The sequence below is a fragment of the Cheilinus undulatus genome, linkage group 23 (assembly GCF_018320785.1).
Source record: "Cheilinus undulatus linkage group 23, ASM1832078v1, whole genome shotgun sequence".
NCBI classification, from domain to species: domain Eukaryota; kingdom Metazoa; phylum Chordata; class Actinopteri; order Labriformes; family Labridae; genus Cheilinus; species Cheilinus undulatus.
Window position 1 is genome coordinate 14,006,022 of NC_054887.1, and position 22,803 is coordinate 14,028,824.

Below are 22,803 nucleotides of genomic sequence, written 5' to 3' on the forward strand. Positions count from 1 at the left end.
CGCAAGGACTAAAGTGGACTGACTTTGTATCTGAATGCCCAAAACTCATCATTACAGCACTGTAGGAACAACCGCTTCTTTTCTTCTCTGGTTTTCATGTTTTCTCCAGAGCCCTGCAGTCACTTTTTCTCTTCATGTCTGAGAAATAAAACCTTCTTGATTGCCAGGCCTATTCTATTTTCCTGAACAGCTGTGTCAGCAGAATGCTTTATATGAGAAATGGAAATACTCTGGAGTGAAACTGATTGAAATTCAAACTGTTAGCTTCAGCTGCACAGTGATAAAAAAATGGAAAGATCTGTATGCAGAGAGCAAAATATTTCAAGATTTTAGACAAGATATTTATGTGCTTAACCAAGATGCTGCAATGCATGTGGCCTAAATCTTGTATTACCTTTACATGGCAGTGAAAGTCAACTCACTGTGGTATATATAAACACAGAAATTGCTGTTAAAAATAAGACTTCTACAAAAAAATGTTAATTTTTCCACTGACAGTTTTAGCTACAACAGCAATAAATGTGTCATAGAGCCTATTAGCTCCAAGCTCATGTGAGGCTGATTTTCTCTTTTTTCATTTAATTGATTTGTGAAGCTTATGACAGACACTATTTATTCAGGACATGCTTACAATGGAGAATAAGCCTGCTGCTCTACTCCTGCCACCTTTGCAGCCCAACTATTTTTTAATTGAAGACGCCCTTTCAATAAAACTGCACTCCTGAAAGCAATCCCATAATGCTTTGTGAGCACTTTTAACAATTTTTCTCTTCATTATGTGAAATTCATCCATTAAACCAAAGTAAGAGAAATGTCTCTGCTCGTCACTGCACTCCAGATGCATGTGTGTATTTGTGAGTGTGTTGTACACAAACGATCCAAACATTCTGATGAGGCATTTCCAACAAGGTTGCCTGAATTTACCCATGTAAAGCCCGAGTAAAGCAACAGAAGTTCAAGAGGAAATCTATATTTTTACTTCTCAAAATCTAGATTTACCACAAATATTAATTTATGAATTTGATTTACCACACAGGCTTCACCACCTCTACTTTGTTTTCTTCTTGTCAATGTAATTTCTTTTTAATGATGCAAGAACAGCTGTTACTAATTAACAAATTTCAGAGCCTTGGTCTGTTTAATAATGGCTTCATGAACTTTTAAACAATCAAATCAACCATTTAAAGTACATCAATGTGAATTATTGCTTATTCATGGCTGAAATTCTCTGCACATTCACTGTGACTGACCTGTTGTGAACCAATTAATACAATGACTCTATTTATCCCCAGTGTGACAATTAAAAAGGCCAGACAGACTCCTGTAACGACTCCCCGTGGGCCGTTAAATCTCAAACACCGTTTCATTTCAGCCACTATAAAGGAGTGAGACAGAGCAGCATTGATTTCAGATAGAGCTGGGCTCTGATACTGGGAGGTCTGGTTTATCGACAGCACACAGGTTGGGTTTTTATGATTAAAGCGAGGTCAGCAGGTCACTGATGCGGAGCAGAGGATAAAGGAGGAGCAGGACAATCGTTTTTAACATTTAATCATTGATCAGTCGAGGTTTGGCCCCTTCACTGGATCAATAAAGGCTGTGATTAAAAAAAGGGCTAATATAATGATTTTACAGACACCAGGGGAGCCTTTCAAGAATATTTTATTCTGTTAGGGATGAATCCAGAACTATTTCACCATTATCCATTGAAGGTCCAGCAATTTGTGTTGCCTTTACATGCACTAAAAAGATGACTGAAGCCACCAGAGGCCAGAAAGTGACCAGCAGAGGATAAAGAAAAGAAGTAAAAGAGAAGAAACTTTCTCGTCTTCAACTTTATTAACTCCTCTCTTAGCAGGGACAAATGCAGAAAACAAACAACCTGAAGGCATGAAAGTGAATTTCTTTGATCGTAGTGAGGAAGAGGAGGGAGGCAAAGGTAAAAATAGTCTTAAACTACCTGAGACGGACTGATTTGAAAAAGAGCTCAAAAGGAAGTTGACCCAAATACTGAACGACTGAGAGGACAGGAAGAGAAGGAGAGAGGAAGAGAGGAGGCTAAGAGGATGAGGAGGATTGAAGGAGGTAATCCAGGTGGAGGTGACGGAGGAAGAGTGATACAGAGGTGTTTAAAAACCCCAAGGTGAGGTTAATATTGACTGCTAATTTAAATCACCTCAGTAAAAATAAATGAGAGTTAAGATTGGACCCAGAACTTCCAGCCTGACCCAACCTGAGCCCATCCCATCCTTTCACATCAGCTGTATTTATGCACCCAAGCTTGATTTAATCCCAGCATGTTTTAATAAATTGTGTGATATAATTAACCTAAACTAATATTTTTTACTCACAGACATCTGTTCAGATGACATCTTAATGGCCTGTTTATCATTTCTGATAATCAGAGCAAAGAGGATGAAGAGCAGACGCACAAACATCACTGAGATTCTTGGAGATCATCAGTCTGTTAACAGAGACTACAGTCTGCAGTGTTGTTCACACACTATGCATTTTGGGCCCCCAGAAAGAATTTTACACAAGGCCCCCCTTAACCAGCTGGCCAAGCAACAAATGTGCCATTTTTACAGATATGTGCATTTTTATGCTCGACGTTATTGTAAATGAGGGCTTGCCCTCAATGATTTTCCAGTTTAAATAAAGATAAAATAAAAATAAAATAAAATAAAAATTCAATGTATTTTTGAACCATTATTTCCCAATTAATGAGAAATATTCTTACAATGGTTGAATTAAATTGACTTGCATTATTTTGCAGTGCCGGACTGCACCATTTGGACATTTTTAAGGGAGGCGCAGGGGCCCTCCAGTATTATATTCTACTCTATTTGATACAAATTTCAGTCTGTTGACCAATTCATTTAGTTGCTTTTGATTCAATAATGACACTAAATACTAAGAAAAATAAATAAAAACACACTTTTCATTGCTTTTCTCCCTTGTTATGTCAAACACTTTCAATTAAAGAACAGAGCCTGGCAGTGAGCCTGGCAATGTCAGTTTAAAGGAGTAAAACATAAATGACACGGAGACCTTTGAAGAAGAATTATTCTCCTTAATTGTCCATAAAATTCTGTGTCTGATGTGAAATCTGATCTTTTCTTCCTCGGCAAATAGCTATGGAAATGCAATTTTGCAAGATCACATATTCATAAGATGTAATGGGAGTATCTGAGTGAGAAAAGCAGGCGTGCATGCAGACTGTAAGACACAGGGCTGTTATGAATGATGAAAAACAGTTGATGGCGTTGTACCGTACCTGTGGCTGCAGCATCGGGGTCCCTGCCTTGGCGGTCTGCTTCTAACCACTGGTACAAAGCTACAGACGAGCCGCATGCAGAAAACATGAAGCAAAAACAGAAAAAAGGAGGGCAATGTCAAAACAAATGCACAGACAAGCAAATTAATAAATGCATGAGAATGAGTTGAGCATGAATGTGACACACAACATATCAATATCACGACAGAGCATGGCAGTATAATACACAGGGGGTTAAGAGGGATTATTAGCACTCTGAAATGGCACCTTTTCAGTATTTTTAGACTTTAAAACATCAAGAATCAAAGCAGAAATGAGCAGACTGTGAGACGACATACAGTGTCATCATCTGCAAAGACTGACAGTCCTCTGTTTCTTTTACAAGACTTAGTAATAGCGATTTAGTGTTTAAGGAGTAAAAAGTGCCATAATAGAAACACAAATTTCAGAGAAATATTCAGATGGATGTCAGTGGATGATGGAGCTGTAAATGAGTTGAATTAGTTGCTTTTTTTTAGTTTTAATAGGCAGAAAACTTTTAAGGTAGAATCAAAAAGCAGCAAAAATTCCCTTCAAAAAGAAGAAAAGGACTGACAATATTTAGATTTACAATCAAACTGCAATACACTTACAACAAAATGAAGAAAGTGACAGGATTTGTAAGACTTAGTGTCAGAAAAACCCTGCGATGTGTGGCTTGGCTGGCTGTGAAACCAAAACAAGTCAAAACTCCACATCACATGCTCAAGGTCGGCTGCATCAGTTTTTACATTTTAACTGATTTTATAAACTTGGGACACCACAGCTGTAACTACAGTTTCAGCCAAATGTACACATCATCCATTCATCTATCATCCATCCAACAAAGCCACCTTTTATCCATCTATCCTACAAAGCCCTCTTTTATCAAACTGACCATTAAGTGAAGTCACTTTTTATCCGTCCATCCATCCATCCATCCATTCATGCATCCATCCAAGCCTCCTTTAATCCGTCCATCCATCCGTCCATGCTGAGAATTCATGAATGCTCCATACTCCTCCTATGAGGTGAAACCTAAATGTGTGAAGTTCTACGCAGAAACATGTTTATATCAGTTTCTGCATCAGCCAAATTCAGAGGACTGTCGTCTCTGAGAACAAGCCATCCAAGACTTGACTTAGCTTCTCCAAACCCTCAAACACCAAATATTTGCATAATAAAAAACAATTCTACATCGTCTGATTTCACTGTTAACGGTTAAACTCTATTCAGTATAGAGTCTAATAATGTGTGAAAGTCTCCATTACAGAACACAAGCAAGTTAATCTTTGTAGATTTAGGTCCACACACACAGTGGGCTAATCCCTGTGAGAGAACGTCTGCTCTTGTGACTCGAGTCAGCACCCGGCCAGAGATTAGAAAGCTTAATCAGCTCCCTCCTCGGTACCAAACTCGCTGTAAAAAGCAGCTTGTTTTATACGCAGAGCTCTACTGCTAAGATATCTTTATCCAGATAGTCTAAATACAGTTAACCAGGCTGAGATGAATCCCTAATTCTGGGAAACTTGGTTTTATATACACTGGAAATAGTTTCATGACTGAAATTTCAGCTGAAAATATACAGCAAATTGTCTAATACTGCAAAAAATAAATGTCATTGGGCAAATGTTTTGTGTGCAACAAGCTTGCTGGATTTAGGACTGCTGGTAGTCCTTAAAAAGTATTAGAAGCCTTCATAAAAATGCATCCTACTGTTTCTTGATAGCACACACATACAGCTCCAGGTCATTCTTATGTAACTGTTGAACATTTATGAAGCGTGCTCTCTGCAGTTTCCTCCTCTCTGTACGACTCTTACATCACTGTGAACTTCATGTCTCGGACACTTTCTTCACTTGTTATCTGAGCTCATGTTCAGGTGCTGCTGTTTGACTGATAAATACAGTAATAAAAGCTCGCTTTACTTCCATCCTGCAGGCACAGAGACTCTCGTGTCCATAAACCACTCATATCTCAACATGAAAAACTTGTTTTTTTTCTGGTAAGTTTTAGTAAACTTCATGTATTTAACATTTATTTTCCATGAAGTACTAAGTACTATATCATCAAGCCAGTGTTTATTATAATAAAAATGTAAGCTCTGAATGAATTAAGTCTCATTCAGCCCTGCCTGTTGCTGTAAATTTTCCTGAATATTTCATGCTGCATTCACACATCAGCTCACCCAAACTTCATTAGAATGGCACTTGATTCCAATGGACCTTTCTTGCTTCAAAGAAAGTTTTCAGAACTATTTGTTGGGGATTTCTGGATGTGTTCCAAAGAATTTTGACTAAAATTATCTGTGAAATGCTTCACAGAAATGTTGTGAATTTGTCCTAAATGTCTGTAAATATTTAACTGGGAAATTTCAGAATTTATCCAAGATATTTCAATCCATCTGACCATCCATTTATCAATCCATCCATTGTAGCTATCTTTAACAAATGCATACAAGCATCCATCCATCGTTGCCATCTTTCATCCATCCAGCGAGCTATTATAGCCACCTTTTATCCACCGTCCATCTACTGTAGAATTTTTTCACCCATCCTAGCCAGCTTTTATCCATCCATCCATCCATCCATCCATTTGCCTATCCATAAAGCATTTTTTTTCACCCATCCATCTAACCATCTTTCCTCCATCATTCCATCCATCTATCCACCCATCCATCATAGCATATTTTCATCCAACATCCATTGTAGCAACCTTTATCCATCCATACATCCATCCATTGTAGCCACCTTTTATCAATCAATCAATATATCATCCATCCATCCATTGATCATAGCAATTTTTATCCATCCATCATCCATCTTTGTAGCCATCTTTCATCCATCCATCTTATCCATCTTTCATTCATTCATCCAGGACCGCCATTGTTGACAGGCTTGCAGTTGCTCTCTTCAAATGATGCTGATTAGTCCAGTTATTCTAGACCAGGAACAAACTTATCCACTTAAGGCTTTGCAAGATGGATCCACCAAATGACAGACGTTGAATCTGGACAATCAGTCGGCTGATGTAAAGTTCCCTGTTTGCTAAAGACAACTCCTCATTTATGCCACCATGTGTCTGGTTTGTGTAAACATGCAAATCTTGCATTGATCTTCTCAATGAAGACTGTTGAAGATGATCACAGCAGTTGCTCTTGTTGCAGGTTGACTGCTGTTTAACGTGTAAGAGAGCCAAGCAGCTCATCCCACTGGATCTAAAAATAGTAGGCAATTATGAGGGATGTTATTTTTCTACTTTAGTTTTTAGGGCCGTCTCAACTGATGACCAACAGTAAACACCCGACAGTTTGCCTGGTGAAATCAGACTGACCGGCCTTTGACACGTGAGGCATTTAGCGGCTCTGTAATCTCTGCAGGTTAATCTGTTTCTCTCCAAACAGGCGTCAAGATCAGGAAGTGGAATTAAACACTCACAGACTCGCGGTTTTCTTTCTGCATTAAAACTGCTGTGTAAATTATGCTTGCTTTTCACTGGTGTTAATTTCCCTCATCAAACTGTTCCCTTTTTCCTTCCCTTGTTATAATAGCAGTCTGGTAAAAGGAAAGATTAAAGAAGGAAAATTATTCCCACCAAAAATCACATTTTTAATTTAGATTTTTCCAGATGCATTCACACATTTCTCAATCAGACAAAAACTGAGTATTTTCCTCTTAATATGAGCTCTCTTCACTCACCAGACTCTACATTTCTGGTGGCAACTGGTAAAATAATGAGGCCACCATTTCAATCAATAGACAAAGTTCAACCTAAGGAGGGAGGGGGGGTTATCATACACTACAGAGACTGCCGTATTAGAGCCTAAAATCCCTTAATGGACCTTTAATTACATTTAATCAGCCCTAGAAGGAAATCCAAGAATATTTAAATAACAAAGGTCGCATGCAGACGCACACATGCATACAGACAGGTCAAAAATAGAGAAGCTAATCATGTGTTGGCTGCAGACTCTGATGCATTATGTATGTGGAGCGCTTTGGCCTGCTGGACAGACTGATCAGACGCTCTGCAAGAGCACGTGTGCATAACAGTATGTGTGAGTGACATGCTTTGTTCCTTTCCTCAGGGCCCCAGAAAGCCACATCAATGTTTTTGTGATCCTGTTCATATTTTTTGCATTGACATCCATGCTTAGTAACTGGATATTAAACAACAGTCAAACTGCAGCTACATTGACTACAGCTTTATTTTGTGTGTTTACGCTGTATATTGGCAATTTGTCTCTTAGCTCATGACTGAGTACCTGTACATGCTGTGTGTAGTGAAGCTGCTGCAGTAACAAAGAATGTGGGCTAATTAGCCCTAAGCTAAGAGACTAGTATTGTCTTTTGAACATCTTTTCTCCCTTATTTTTCATAAAACCAACACAACCTAACATGACTGAAATTGCAACCATTCATTGTATATTGCAAGCAGCTGCTTCACTGTTCAGAACATAAGAACAAACAACTGGCAGGATTTAGCACCACTTTTTAACTGCTTTTCTCCCTCATTTGGTAATTACTGTGCATTTAAAGAAAATAGGGATACGGTGAAGTAAATAATTGGGTAAAGTGTAAAGGTACGTCAAAAGTCTGTCTCACAACAATCGCCACAGGCCGAGAGTTTAACTACTGTGTTATAGCTAATAGATGAGCAAACTCCATAAAACAGATTGTTCTAAAAGAGCAGAACTGCTGCCTAGAATCTGCAAGATGTGAAATTTGCTGAAATCAATGCAAAGATAAACAGTTTAAACTAGCTCTTTCTAGCAGGTCGAGAATGTCTGCCAGGAAAAAAGGGCAGCAGAAAATCTATATACAGAAGCCCCAAGTGGACAAAGGGTACATTTATGCAAGCATTTTTTTGGTGTTGATTAAATGTTATTATTTATCTTGAGCTTTCTACTAATTTATCTATTTTCTGTGGATAAAACTGCTGGTTTTCCCAAGATAAGGAAATTCCTCAAGAAAATTACCACCTTTCTCTGCTGTCTCAGGTTGAACCTTTTCAAAAATCTGGGTTGCTATTTCTCTGAAGGTGGTCAACTTTGGTTCCAATGTCGTTGAGAACCACTGGTTTAAACCGTTCTTTTTCCTCTGGGAGACTCAAAAAATAGACACATCTTTTAAACTGGAGCAACTTAAGTTCCAGATTTTACAGAATTTTATAAATAAACCTAACGGGGATAATGGCTTGAGTGAAATGACAACTCAAATTCAAACGACAAGTGACCGATGAGGCTGGACGGACTTAAATAAGACACTCTTTTTGATTACTGCTGGGCTAAAGATGTCCTTATTGTCTGCTGGTGAGTGTGGCATTTATATTACCAAATATATCCCAAAGGAGGTGTCTCAGGCGATGTTTACATTTTGCATTGACGATCTATTTTGGTCATTCAGATACACAGGACAACACTTCAGTACTCTCTTATCATGGCTTGATATACCTACATGCTGTATACAGTGAAGCTGCTGCTGCTAAGAATAAATGGGGACAATCAGCCATGAGCTACGAGACTAGCTCGTGCCTCATGAACAGTTTTTCTCCCACTGCATTCATAGATGTATGTCAAAACAAAGCGTTAAGGAGTACCACTTTGTACCTGAATGTCCTAAATGGGCATTAATGTGAGGTGTAAACGGGGTCTTTGTCTGCAGAAGCCAGACAGCAGATAGACGGCAGCTGATTGATTTTACGTGCAACATAAACACAGAATGAATGTGAGGGGTGTTTTTTGTGTTTTTCTTCGTGTGCTGATGTCTTTTCAGTGGCAGTTATCATGCACCGTCCCCGGGGGGGTTGGTTCGTCTTGTGCTACTTCAAAAGCATCTGTCAGTGAATCTCCTGAATATCTGCTGAATGAATTAAACCCCCTGAACACACAAAAACACAGCCATGTGTGAACGCAGTGAAGCATTCTGGGCATAAGGAGTGAACACAATCAGACAACAACAACAAGAACGGACAAGGAGATAACAGCCAAAACAAACAAACAAAGAAGACGACACTTTATGAAGCTCTCAGCAATAATTGGACAGTAAAAACCTGCAGGCAAACTGATCTATTAAATATTTATGTTCCTCTACAGACAGACCTCACACCTTTCTGTCCATCAATCACCAGCGCATGAAAATCAATCCTTCATACATACAAATTTATTCTAAAAATTGCACTCTTTCCATGAAATATCAGCTCACAGTTTTTAAGGGCTCATGCTGCAGTTAAATCCATTATTGAAGCAACATGAGCTGAGGTTATTAAACAGGTGATACAAAGCAGCAAACCAAAACATGTTGTGTGCAGTTCCACAAAAATGGAATAATCCCATAAAATTTTGTTTCAATGAGTCATTTGCAGAATTTTAAGATAGTTTTTATCTTTTATGGTAACTTTACATTTATGTGATGATCAGTATAATTTTGTTGTATTTTTTGAGTTCATTTTACGCCTAACTGATGTCATTTTTCATATTTTAGTCAAAAATGTGTGTCTATATTTGGTTTTTATGTGTCTTGTTGATATTATTTTGCTGATTTTGTTGCTTTAAGAACAGAAACAATGGATGATAACACAAGGGAATAAATAAATGATGTGGTTTATGATCTTTTTATCCAACTTCAGGTATATTTTGAAGGAAAATCAGGTTGGTTTTTGCATGATTTCCCTGTGGCTGAGCTTTCTAGCGTCTGCTGACTCGGATGTGTCATGAGTAAAGAATGCTGGGCTCGCTCCGCCATGGCGTCACAGATTAACGGCCACAAACAGACTCATAGGGACACGTTTTTTTCCTCTAAATCCCTCAGAGCACCAATGTGACAGTGACTTAAAATAGTGCAGAGGTAAAGACCTCCTTTCATTGTGTCTATAACTGGTTCTAATCCATGTAAAAAGGGTTTTCTATCCTGCTTTTATCAATGGACTGCAGTGCTTATAAAAGTATTCACCCCCTTGCATGTTTTACCCTTTTATTAATTTTAGAAATCAATCATGGTCAATATAATTTAGCTTTTTTAACAGAAGAAACCTCTTAAATGTCAAAGTGAAAACAGATTTCTACAGAGTATTATCAATATAACAAAAATCAGAAAGTGAAAATAAGTGACTGCATAAATATTCACCCTCTTTAAAGTGACTGACATAATTCAACAGAGGTTCAGCCAAGTAGTCTCACAGTTAGTGAGTGCAGTGAATGTGTCTCATGTGACTGCATTATAAAGACAGCTGTGTCTGGAAGGTTCAGTCACTGGTCAATCAGTATTCATGGCTGCCATTACACTGTGAAGAAAAAAGAACACTTCAAGCAACTGAGAGAAAAGGTCACAAGTGTAAGTCAGGGGATGGATACAAAAATGTCCAAAAGGACACCAAGACACCTGTGACTACTCTGAAGGAGTTACAAGCCTCTCAAGACTCTGCATACAACAACTGATGCCCAGGTTGTTATGCCAAAAGGCACATGAGAGACTCCATGGTCACATGGAAGAAAGTTCTTTGGTCTGATGAGACCAAAATGTTGCTTTATAAACATACCATACTACGTCGGTTGACACCAATCACTGCACATCGCTACAAACACACCATCCCCACTGTGAAACACTATGGTGGTAGCATCATGGTGTGGGGATGCTTCTCAGCTGCTGGCCCTGGAAGGCTTGTAAAGGTAGAGGGTAAAATGAATGCTGCACAATAAAGGAAAATCTTGGAGGACAATCTTATTCTGTCTGCAAGAGAACAGCTCTAGAGAAGATTCGACTAGGAGCACACAGCGAAAGCTCAGAGAAATGGTTTAAAGACAAGGTGAGTGTTCAAAGCCTAGATCCAATCCAATGGAGAATTTGTGGCTGGACTTGAAAAGGGCTGCCCATCTGATCCCCGTGCAACCTGACAGAGCTTAAATATGAAGCAAAACAAGTGTTTAAAGCTGCAGTTTTTTTGAGTGAGTCAATCCCTAAAGAGCCTCATATCTAAGCTTCAATACAGGGAATTTTGCACTGTAATGACCACTCCATGAATAAATACTGCACAGATTGCTTATTGTGAATGTGTGCTTTTAAAAGGAAGCAGACCAACTGATAAGTGACATCATAGTGACTGCGACTATTATCATACTGTCCCAGCTGCTGCTAATCTAACCCAGTTTAGTGATAGTGAGTCATGTGATGAGGCCACCGAGGATGAAGGACCCCAGGGATCAACCGGAGCATGAAAACCCTCCTGCAGCCTCCTCCTCTTTTCTTCGTCCCTCTTTCTCACTCCTTGTCACGTCGGACTGAATAATAGAACAAAACAAAACAACAGGGCAATGACATCACCACAGCAGCCAGCCAATAGGGCGCTGAATAGAGCCAACTTGACCCGGGCAACTCTGGGAACACTGGACCTTTGTAGCACAAGGAGAAACAAAAGCATCCAATCTTCATCCTGCTGCCTCCCTGCCGCTCTGATCGACTTCATGTAAAGATAAATCATAATGATTAAGAGATTAGAAGGTGTTAACCGCAGACAGCAACAACAACAACCCCTCAATCATTAGTTGTGCTGTTGCCAAGGCGACAGATGGGAGCTCCTCCCACCTGCTCAGTGCCAGGCGTTGGCAGCGGAGCCCGGTGCAGGAGGAGCTGGCTCCATTTAGAGACGACCGAGGAGTGTGGTGCATGTTTAAGCTGTTTGGATGCTTTGTGTGTGTGTGAAAGTGTGTTATATATGTGTGTTATAAATGTGTGTTTGTTTGGCGGTCTGCCCGGCTGCAGCAGGTGCTGCTGGTGGATCTGTGTTTAAAGGAATGTGATGGTGAAGCCAAACAGAGGAGTGTTACAGGAGCAGCAGATCAACTCCTACTGAGTGGTAGTCAAGCTTCAGACACAAAGAGGAAGATTTGTAGTTACCTGAAGCTGAATGGAGTCTGTTGGATTTTTTTTGTCACCCAGCTCAGGGAAATCTTTCTTTAACTGTGAATTCCCATACAGACACAGAGAAAATGGTTCATTAAAGCTTCTTAAATGCACAGTATAAAAATTCCACCACCAGGGGGAGTTTAATCAAAACAATAACAAAAGATTACAGCTCAAATATCAATAATGTCACTCCATAAGGCTCAACAGTAAAACAACTGTTTTTGTTTCAGTGATAAATTTCTCATAATGAGGGAGAAAAGCTATTAAAAATGAACTGTGGTTTGTACTGTGAGCTGCTTGAAAGCACGAAGCAGGATGGCCACTTTTAACAGCTTTTCTCCCTCATTATGTGAAATGATTCATCCTAGAGTAGATATTACTGCCTAATTTTAATGATTTTGAAGCTTAGTTTTAAACTTAAACCAATCACCTGTCATACAACAAATTTGAAATAATATTTTTTTTATCACTTTACAGGGACTTTAACAGGACTGGCGAGCTCAACTAAAAACAATCCAGGAATGTGTGCCTCCCTGAAAGCTCTAAATAGCAAAAAGAAAAACCCAAACAAGTCTGCACTCATCATAAAGTCAACACTTTTTATTGAAGAAAATGTAAGGCAGCCGCATAAGGAAATTCAATGTTGAAACACTTAGGAAAGACTTAACAATGAGTACCGATTTCTGCCCAAGTCACAGGAGAGACTTAGTGTTCTTCACGATTAAAAAATGTAAGTGTATACACCAGTTTTGACTAAAATAAAAAAAGGAAATATCGGCAAATTACAATTGCATCCACCCCTTCATTTAGTAAGAAGACAGAGTTTATCAAACAAGCAGGAAGAAGCTGTCTGTGCTGTTTGCATGCCTGTGTGGGAGGGTTCATGTGTTAGCACACAGCAGCTGGTCTGAGCAGCTGACAGAGAAAATTAAGAGGTGAGGATGACGTGTCTGTATGAATGAGTCGCCCTTTATTGAGAGAAATAATATTTTTGAAGTTCATTAAAGAGAAAGGCAGGTGTTTCAGGTCTTGTCTGTCGTCTCTGAAACAATTATCGCAATAAAAGTTTATTCAAGTCCATCCAGATGTTCACAGGATTCGCAGTCGGTGTTACAAGGTAGGCCTGTGATAAAAAAAAAAAAGGAAGCTCTGCTCTTGATAGGGAAAAACTAGAAAAAGCAAAAGCATAATTTGATTTGAAGGTATTTATGCCAAGAAAAAGTTTGAAATGTTGAACTTTCCTTTAATTCTGCCTGCAGAAACTCCTTCTTGTGTAACTTTTTGTGACGTTTGCAAACAGAAGCAGACACGCGGGGGGTTTCAAACATGATGTTTGTCGGCAGCGGTGACAGAAGAAGCTCCCGCCGACGTCTGCGCTGTCTGATCGGATAGAGAGGATGGAGACGAGCGTCAAGTTTCAACATGCAGCAGATCACAGCAGGGGATGATTATCAGCGACGGAGGGATGGATCGCAGAGAAATGGAGAGGTGTGGGGGACGAGGTTGAGGGAAAGGGCAGAAACGTTCAGCACGGAGAATAAAAGACAGAGACAGACGGAGGAAGATGAGGAGGAGAGCAGACAGCTGTGGGTGTTTACCACACAGCAGAGGAATATACTGCTCTGTTACAGCCAACATGGAGAGAACCACAGCTGGAAGGAAAGAAACCAGCAGCTGGATTTACTGAACGTTTCACTCCTGAAGATTCAAATATGATAGCACAGTTTGTCATCCTGTTGGATGCTGCTCGCAGTTTGTTAGCAGTCTAGTGTTCATTAAGCCCACTGTAACAGAATGTAGAAATCCACTATCAAATACTAGGTAAATCAATATTTACAGTCCACCTTAAGCAGATTAATAGCACATGAAACATCAATTCACATTATCAAATCATGACTGATAACAGTTCATTTTATGTAACTTTTAAAAATGAAAAAAGGGCAAACTTCATTTGACCCTCTGTCCTGATGGTACTCTGTTTTGCAGTTAAGTGTGTGAACAACGCTGCAACCATTAATCACTAAAAGAACCCCTGTAATAATGCTTAAAATACTTGTGGTTTTTAGACAACATAAAAGAAGCATTTTCAAGATAATCTGTCATTTTGACAAAAATGTGACTGACATAATTCAACAGAGGTCCAGCCAGTTGGTGCTAGCAGTCTCACAATTAGCGAAATGGGGATCACCTGAGTGCAGTGAATGTGTCTCAAGTCACTTGAGTTTAAAGACACCTGTGTCTGGAAGGTTTAGTCACTGCTTAATCAGCATCCCTGGCTACCATTACACCATGAAGACAAAAAACACTCCAAGCAACTCAGAGAAAAGGTTACTGAAAAGTATAAGTCAGCAGATGGATTTTTAAAAAATCCAAGTTACTAAACATCCACCGGCGTTCAGTTTAATCCACCATAAAGAAATGGAAAGAATATGGCAAGTGTGTAAATCTGCCTAGATCGGGCCGTCCTCCTAAACTGAGTTCTTTGGTCTAATGAGACCAAAAAGGTGCTTTTCAGCCATCAGACAAGATGCTACATCACTGCAAATCACCCCAAATGCACCATCCCCACTGTGAAGCATGGTGGCAGCATCATGCTGTTGGGATGCTCCTCGACAGCCAGCCCTGAAAGGCTTGTAAAGGTAGAGGGGAAAATGAATGCAGCAAAATATAGGAGAACAAAGAGAACTAATGTCATGTGACAGTAACATTGCACAAGGTGGGAACATTTGGGGTTGGTTTGGTAAAAAAAAGGATCTCATCAAATCATAATTCCATAGTCTGTTCAAGTTATTTCATCAATATTTAGTTTTTTACGTTGTTTTAAAAGCTCTGGGACATCTGTATTCTGTTCTGTTTTGGTAACAGAAAAAGGGAACTGATTTATTAATTGATTATCAAAATAACTAGGTTGCAGCCTTAGTTGAGATGTTGCATGGTATTGTCATCAGTCTCACAAACTCCATGATTATATATGACATCATCATGTATTTTACTTTATTGTATTGAATCTTACGGTAAGATTGTATTGTATTATATCTGGGATTGTTTCATACTGTATAGCACTGGCTTGAATTGCATGGCATTTTATTGCATTTTATTGTATCCCACCACATGATCTTGTCCTGTTTAATATGTGACAACTGTTGTTGATGCTCTTGTGCTGAAATCTGTGTGTTTAAGTGAACAAAACAAGCTAAATGTATTCATGCGGTGACAGTTCCCACAAATGACTGCCTTTAATTACCAGGATGAGAGTGAGTCTGAGGAGGAGTGGAGGGGCTGCAGAGGCATGGGGCCCTCTCTTTAGCTCATCAGCCCCCTTCAGAGAAACAATTTGTCTTTCTTAAATGTCCTCTTGTGTCCATGACAACCAGTTAGCATCCTGCAGCACAAAGAAGAGGCTAAAGGGCCGCTTTTAATGGAGGTTACGTCATCTCATTGAAACCAGGAGCATTTAAGTGAATTTCCTCTGAGCAGGATCATCACACATGAAGGCTACCAGAGTGTAAAAGTAGATATAAATAAAGTTCAAATGCCTGGAGAGGAAATGAGAAAGTTTGGAGTTTCAGATAGCGACAGACGGGGAAATTTTTGTCCAAATGGCCGTGAGCGTGAGTCGGACGAGGGGACAGTTGCATAAGCTGCTCCAGCCGTGCGTCTCATACTGCAGCCTTCAAGCAGGACGTCTGATTTAATGTGAGAGGAAAGGTGATGAGAAAAAAGACGACACCGCGAGCAGGACATGTCCTCCCAAATCTGAGGCTCAGTGCAGTGAGTTAAAGACGGAGACGACAGGAAGTTCTGGAGAGATTAGAGCCAAAAGTTTGGATCACTGCAAGCACTGAGAAGTTTAAATTGATTTGATTTGGCTTCAGAGGGACTTGTACTCTTTTTAAGGGAGTTTGAGTCTTTGAGGACAGTTAGATTTATCAAATTTTGAAATAAAACATCAAATAAAACTATGGGGATGTTTGTGGTGATGTGCAATTTTTGGTATCTGCCATCATCAGAGTTGCTTGGGGTGTTCTTTTGTCCTCCTGGTGTAATGGTAGCCAGGAATACTGATTAACCATTGACTGGACTTTCCAGTCTTAGGTGTCTTTATACTACAATCATTTGAGACACATTCACTGCACTCAGGTGATCCCCATTTCCCTAATTGTGAGACTACTATTGCCAGAGATAGTCGACTGATTAATTGATTATTAAAATAATAATCACCTGGATATCTTGTTTTACATCTCCATGCTGTATGACAAACTTCATCTGGACAATACAGACATGTTTGGAAAGGGTAGCACCTTCAAGAGCACCCTGATAAGAGAGCGTATATTTGCAGCGCATCGGTGTGCTGTCTAGAGCTGCACTGAAGCAAAGTGACAAACTCAGTGATGCATTAAATATAAATATCCAATCTGAAACTGAGACATAAACACATCTGTTCATACATGATCCCATCCTGTTCAGACAGAAACAAATATCTGGAGGCACTCGACTGTGTAAAGAGAACATTTTGATCCAAGTGTAGAAGAATCACTACTGATTTTACAAAACGTTTCAGAAAAACGGCCTCATAGATGAAAGATGGTTTCAGTTTTTTGCCTGCCAAAGATGATTGTTTGACAACTGTTTCCTGATTGAAACTTTATTTGGGTGCTTATCTAGCTCAGTTGGTGGAGCAGTGGCACTTATACTGAGGCTATATCCTTGACACAGTGATCGCAGGTTTGAATCCTGACCCTGGCACTTTTTGGTGCATGTCTTCCACATTCTCTCTCCCCAGATTTTCCAGTCTCTTCAGCTGGCCTGTCAAAGGCGTGTGCCATAACTGACCAAAGTGAGCCTCAAAGTCAGTAAAGTAGCAGTCATGTTCTCTGTGTTGTTCCACATTGTGCTGACTCTAGATCCCACTTCTTGTTCACAAAGTGGGGAACTAGAGACAATCATACTTTGGCATCATATGAGGCAGTCTAGTTGCATGATGAGAAATGTACAACGACAGAGGTCAAACACTACCGGTCCCATCACCCTGACCAGTGCTGCTCCTGTCAAATTTCTAATTCCTCTGTCCTGTCACATTTCACCTTCACTCTGCCCGGATCAACAAACCAGCTGCTCATCCTCTCTAATCTGCAGCGACGAGCCCACTGACGGCCAAATTACATAACCTGATGATGTTTTCAGGAGGGGGCGGGGCTGAACGTGTGCCGACCTCCGTCACTCAAACAGTTGGTTAATTGTTGCTGATGCTGCTGCTAGAGGAGATTTGACATGTTTGCTAAAATCACCATGGAGGATTAAATGTGAGCTGCTGTGACATAATGATGCTGGGCAAATCCCCCGCTGAGCCCATGCTAATGATGCTAATAATGTTAATGATGCTAATTTATTTAATCTGTAGCTCATTATAAAGCCGATATACAGCAGTCTCAAGTGTCACGCTGTTTAGTTAAAAGTCTTTTGATTAATCCAATAAGAAAGTATTCCCAAACCTTCTATTTAAATTTTAGAGTAAAACTAAAAACAGTTTTAATCCCACAAATGTTTTTAGCCTGCTTCACGCTTTTAAGTGTTTCCATTGGCTTATTTGTTGTATTTTTTGTACAGCTGAGGTCAGCTGATATTTACACCCTAAATAGGCCAATATTTGCAACAGATAAAGACAGATATTTAAAGCCAATATAGCTCAATATTACAGCTGATATAGGCCAAAATAAACAACCTATATTGCCCAATATTTACACCTTATATAGGCCAATACTTGAGGCCAATAAAGGCCAATATCTACAACTGATATATGCAAGTATTTATAGCCAAAATAGACAGAGATTTACTGCACAGATATGCTTATATTTACACTTGACAAAGGCTTATATCTAAAGCTGATACAGGCTGAAATTTACAGCCAATGTAGACCCACTCTTACGGCAAATATAAACTAATATAGGCAGATACTTACAGCTTATTATGACCGATGTTTACAGCTGATATGGGCCAGTGCCTACAGCTGACAGCTCAATTCGTATTATTAACAGAAATTTTATCTGCTGATACTGGTATCATGCCGGTAATACTGCGCATCCCTATCTGCCTGCATGTTGGCTATTTTTGTTGGTTTCAGCAGAAGTAATCTCTCCATTTGGAATATTTTTGTCCTTTTACCTGCTTTAGACCACCCTAGCTCATAGATGTGATACTGCTTACACTGAAAACCACTCCAGCTGAGCACTTTGTTTAATGGGATGGAAATCATGTTCCTGGAGAATGATTTTACCTTTTTCTCCAAAAAAAAAAACCCTCCAAAAGACAAACAAAAAACAGCTTGTAGACTAAGGAGACTTATATTCTGGATTTTACAGTATATTTTTTACCTTCAAGATAAGAAGAACAAAGTTGAATTATTATTAACACAGTGTGATAATAGACAAAGGTTTGGCCCCATGTCATTTTTCTACTGGATGTAAAGCCTGTGCCCACGTGCATTGGGATGTTTCACTAGAGGTCCACCGGGTTTCATCTTATGAATGTTATTGTCCCCACTTCCTAGCTTAGGATAAACCTCAGAAGTGCATGCAAAGTCTTGATGAATAATTCTGCTATGTGAATTCATACATGCAGCATAGCCCTGAAATTTTTGGGATATCTTTAGGAATATTGAGCCTCTTTCTTTGCTCTGAGCCTGCCCACATTTCTTCACAGAGGTTTCTCTCCTACAGCGTTACTATTTGGACTGTTCTGTTCACCAGCGGCTCCTCTCTTCTCTCCTGGAGGGCTGTTTGTCTGTGCTGAACCTCACAGTCGAGGTATTCCTGCAGCAGTGGGAGGTCACAGCCCGGCAGCTTCATTACACACCTCAGCAGTTTGATTTCCACTGTCCTGTGTGGATGACTTTAAGGTTTTTAAAACCCCAGAGGAGGTGGAGAAGAGAGAAAAGAGGATAAACGAATAACTCCAAAATAAATGCATTAAATCTTTAGTTTGGATTAAAGCGAACAAAGAGATCATGACACAGACGTTGTTATCAGATATCGGTCATGCTTTGTTTACTGGCTCTTATCACTCAGAGCAGAGGTCACTGATGAGTTGGAGCTCAGTCACAGAGTAATCAAAGTCCAAAACCAGCCTGCAAAACAGGGATCAGTTAAATTAACGTCTGATCGAAAGAGAAAGAAAGGAGAGAATCCTGTAGGTCAAAATATTACATCAGTGATTTTGTGCAAAACAGACATTGCTCTCTTTCTCTTTCTCCCTCTTGGTTTTGACCAAATATGTTAACTGTTGAAAGTAAGCATACTTTTCAATAATACACAATTACGTAACATTTAGATAAAATAAATGTCCCATTTCAAAGAGCAGAAACCTTTCTGATAAATCTTTTATCTAAATTGATCATGTGATGAGATGAGCCACGATGTGAGCAATTTACAACCCCAGCTTCAGGTTTAATCCTGATCTTGAAAATGTGTCAGAAGCAATTATATGATTTACTAAAGGTGCTTGACAAAAAACCCTTCAGTTCATGTCTGAATTGTTAAAAAAGATTTCTTTCATTCTCCATAAAAAACTCGCTTAGAAGTTTTTATTCTGCTCTGTGAACAACAGAAGTAAAATGATTTTGTAGACTGAGAAAGGATGACTTTTGTGCTCTTTTTTTATTGGGTTACACTGCCCCCTGCAGGAGGTTCCAGAGCACTACAAAGCTACGTAGACTGACCAACCAGACAAAACAGAAAACATGATTGGTGTGGTGTTGGCTATGGGCCAATCTCATTCACAGGTGATCGGCAGCAAAGAAGGTACAAGCTACAAAATAGTGGGACATTATTTGGCTTTAACTGCCATTAAAAAGGCGTGTGCACATCTTTTTTCATAAGATATGTGCATTGGAGGGCAACATATCCAAGAAAAAGTTCCAAGTAAATTATACACTGTCTAACTTGCTTGTAAGTCATTTATTTGCAATGTTTTGGTACTAGACCTTTATCAAAAAGTTTGTAAAGAAGGTAAGGATTTATTTGGAGGTTTCTGTATTGCTCTGTGGACAGAGTAAAAACATGTTGTAGACTGAGAAAGGATGACTTTTGTGCTCTTCTTTTAATCAGGTTACACTGCCCCCTGCAGGAGGTTCCAGAGCACTACAAAGATAAGTAGTAAGACCAACTGCTAAACCAGCAAAAAAAAAAAAGCATAATACATGATTGTTTTGTATTAGTTATTGGTCAGTCTCACTCATAGTTGATAGGCAGCAAATAGCCTATTTGGGGCTTCCCAAGTAACAATATTGATGGGTGTTTCAACAAAAAATTGAACTCCTGGCTACCAAATGTTGGGTGTTTTCTTGGATTGAACTGGAAAAATGCTTTGAACATCTTTTTCATAAGACAGGAGCACCGGGGGGCAACATCTTTAACAAAGAGTCCCAAGTAAACTCCTGCACAGTCTAACTTGCTTATAAAAGTCATTTATTTTTAGCATTTACTAGACGTTCATCAAACAGTTTGTAAAGAAGGACAGAACATCTTTAAAAAGGAAGTGGCAACACACCTGCAACCAAGGTATCATCATAATACCAAAAGGACTAAAGGACTAAATGTGCTTTAAGGTTCAAAATCATAACTGAAACTTTCAGTATGAAAATATGTCCATACTAACTTCATTTTTACCCAGATCTAACTCTATACCCTTCCAGTATTAAACCAGCCTGTGTCTCTCTGTCAGTCACTCTATTCTGCTCATTATAAGCCTGAAAATATTTAATATGAAAAATAAAAACCTTTGTATCTTGGTTGTGTGATGCTCAGGCTGAGTGTCAGTGTATTTATCGTGTCTCACAGTCAGCTCGCTGTAATCTGTCATAAGGGGGCCTTAGTTACCGCTGTGTAACCTATCAGTTATGTAAGCAGCTTTACAGCCTGACATAACGGTGCACTGCACGCTGCTACAACGCCACTGGAGCTGGTGTCGTCTGTGCCAGCCAGAGGATTTGTGTTACAATTACTAATCAATGAGAAAAAACACTGGCTCATTTATCACTGATGTTTCAGATGTGTGTAGGGAAGCTGTCCAGCTTTGACTTAAAATGTAAATGTACATGTATGATTGTAGGAGCTCCACCAATATCTTTTTTTTTTTTTCAAAAATTTGGGCACTCAAAGATACTGAGTAAAAATATGATTGCCTTTAAATACCATAGCAGCAGCATGGACTGATATTTGCAGCCAATATAAGCCCATATTCACAGCTGACACAGGCAGATATCTGCAGCTAGTATAAGCCAATATTTGCAACCTATCTAGACCTAAATCTTTAGCCAATATAGTCCAATATTTGTATCTAATGAATGCAAAACATGTAGATAATATAGGCTGATATTTGGAGCAAGTATAAGAGTTTCTGGGTTGTGTATATTGGCCATTATTTTTAACCAGTGCAGGCTGATGTTTATGACCAGCATAAGTTTATATCTGTAGTCAGTTCAAGCCGATATTTGCATTTGATACGAGCTGATATTTGCAGCAAGTATAGGTCCATATTTGTAGCCAGTTCAGGCAAAAATCTGCAGCCAATATCGATCAACATCTACAGCCAGTATGGGCTAAAAACATTTAAAGTCACTTAAGGCAAATTTCTGGAATCATTATTGGCTTATATTTGCAGCCAGTCTAGGCTGATATTTACAGCCAGTACAAGGTAATTGCGACCAATGAAGGATGAGATTTGCAGCCAGTATAGGCCAATATTTGTACCAACTTAAGGCAAACATTTACAGACAATATATATATTAATATATATAATAAATAATATATATATATATATTTGCAGCCACAAGGGCTGACATTTAAAGTCATTTTAGGCTGATATTTGCTAGTACATGCTAATATTCACAGCCAGTATAGATGAGTATTTCCAGCCAATTTGGGCAAATTTGCAACCAATTACAGACAAGATTGGCACCCAGTATAGGCCGATATTTGCACCCACATAAGGCAAAAAAACTGCAGACAATACAGGTTGGTATTTGCAGCCACTCAAGTCTGACATTTAAAGTCATTATGGGCAGACAATTGAAGCCAGTACAATCCAATATTTGCAGCTGATACAGGCTTATATCAGTAGCTAATACAGAAGGCCAATATTTACAACCCATGGATTGGTTGTAAATATATGTACATTTATTGTTTTCAAATCTCTGTTGGTAAACATTCATTCAGAATAATGTCAGAAATAAAGGGGGCTGCATAGTGGAGTGGTGGTAGGCAGTAAGGATGTATTGATGCATCAGGGCTGGCAAATATTTTTTCTTCTTACATCAGCAAATAATGTTGGCATGAACTGATGTCAGTAGCAGATATGCATCTGTTGTGTAATCAATTTATTGCTCACATTTGGCCCAACAGAAGAAGAGATTAATTATTGGGCAGAAGATGTGACAGGTTGGACAAGCTCTGATCTGTTTAAGAGGAAATGTTGGCATCGTGTGTGGCTTACACTAAAAGAAGTGAAGAAAAAACATTAGCGTTAGTATTGGCAACATCGGTATCAGCACTTGCCCTGATTTTTTACAAAAAATTTTGCATTTTTGGTTGTCCTGATGAGTTAAGCAGATAA

The 22,803-nt window shown here is 39.2% G+C and overlaps 1 protein-coding gene across 3 annotated transcripts in view; it reads right to left on the bottom strand.

The window, feature by feature from the left end:
* dennd5b (DENN/MADD domain containing 5B) overlaps positions 1-22,803 on the bottom strand; it is an 80,586-nt gene that overhangs the window by 44,762 nt on the left and 13,021 nt on the right. For 2 of the 3 annotated variants that reach the window (XM_041780674.1, XM_041780673.1), the window contains exon 2: positions 3,278-3,337. The exons of the other annotated variant lie outside the window; for it this stretch is intronic. In XM_041780674.1, the coding sequence (XP_041636608.1) occupies positions 3,278-3,337 (60 nt within the window). The remainder of the gene's footprint in view (positions 1-3,277; positions 3,338-22,803) is intronic. 3 annotated transcript variants of the gene reach the window in all.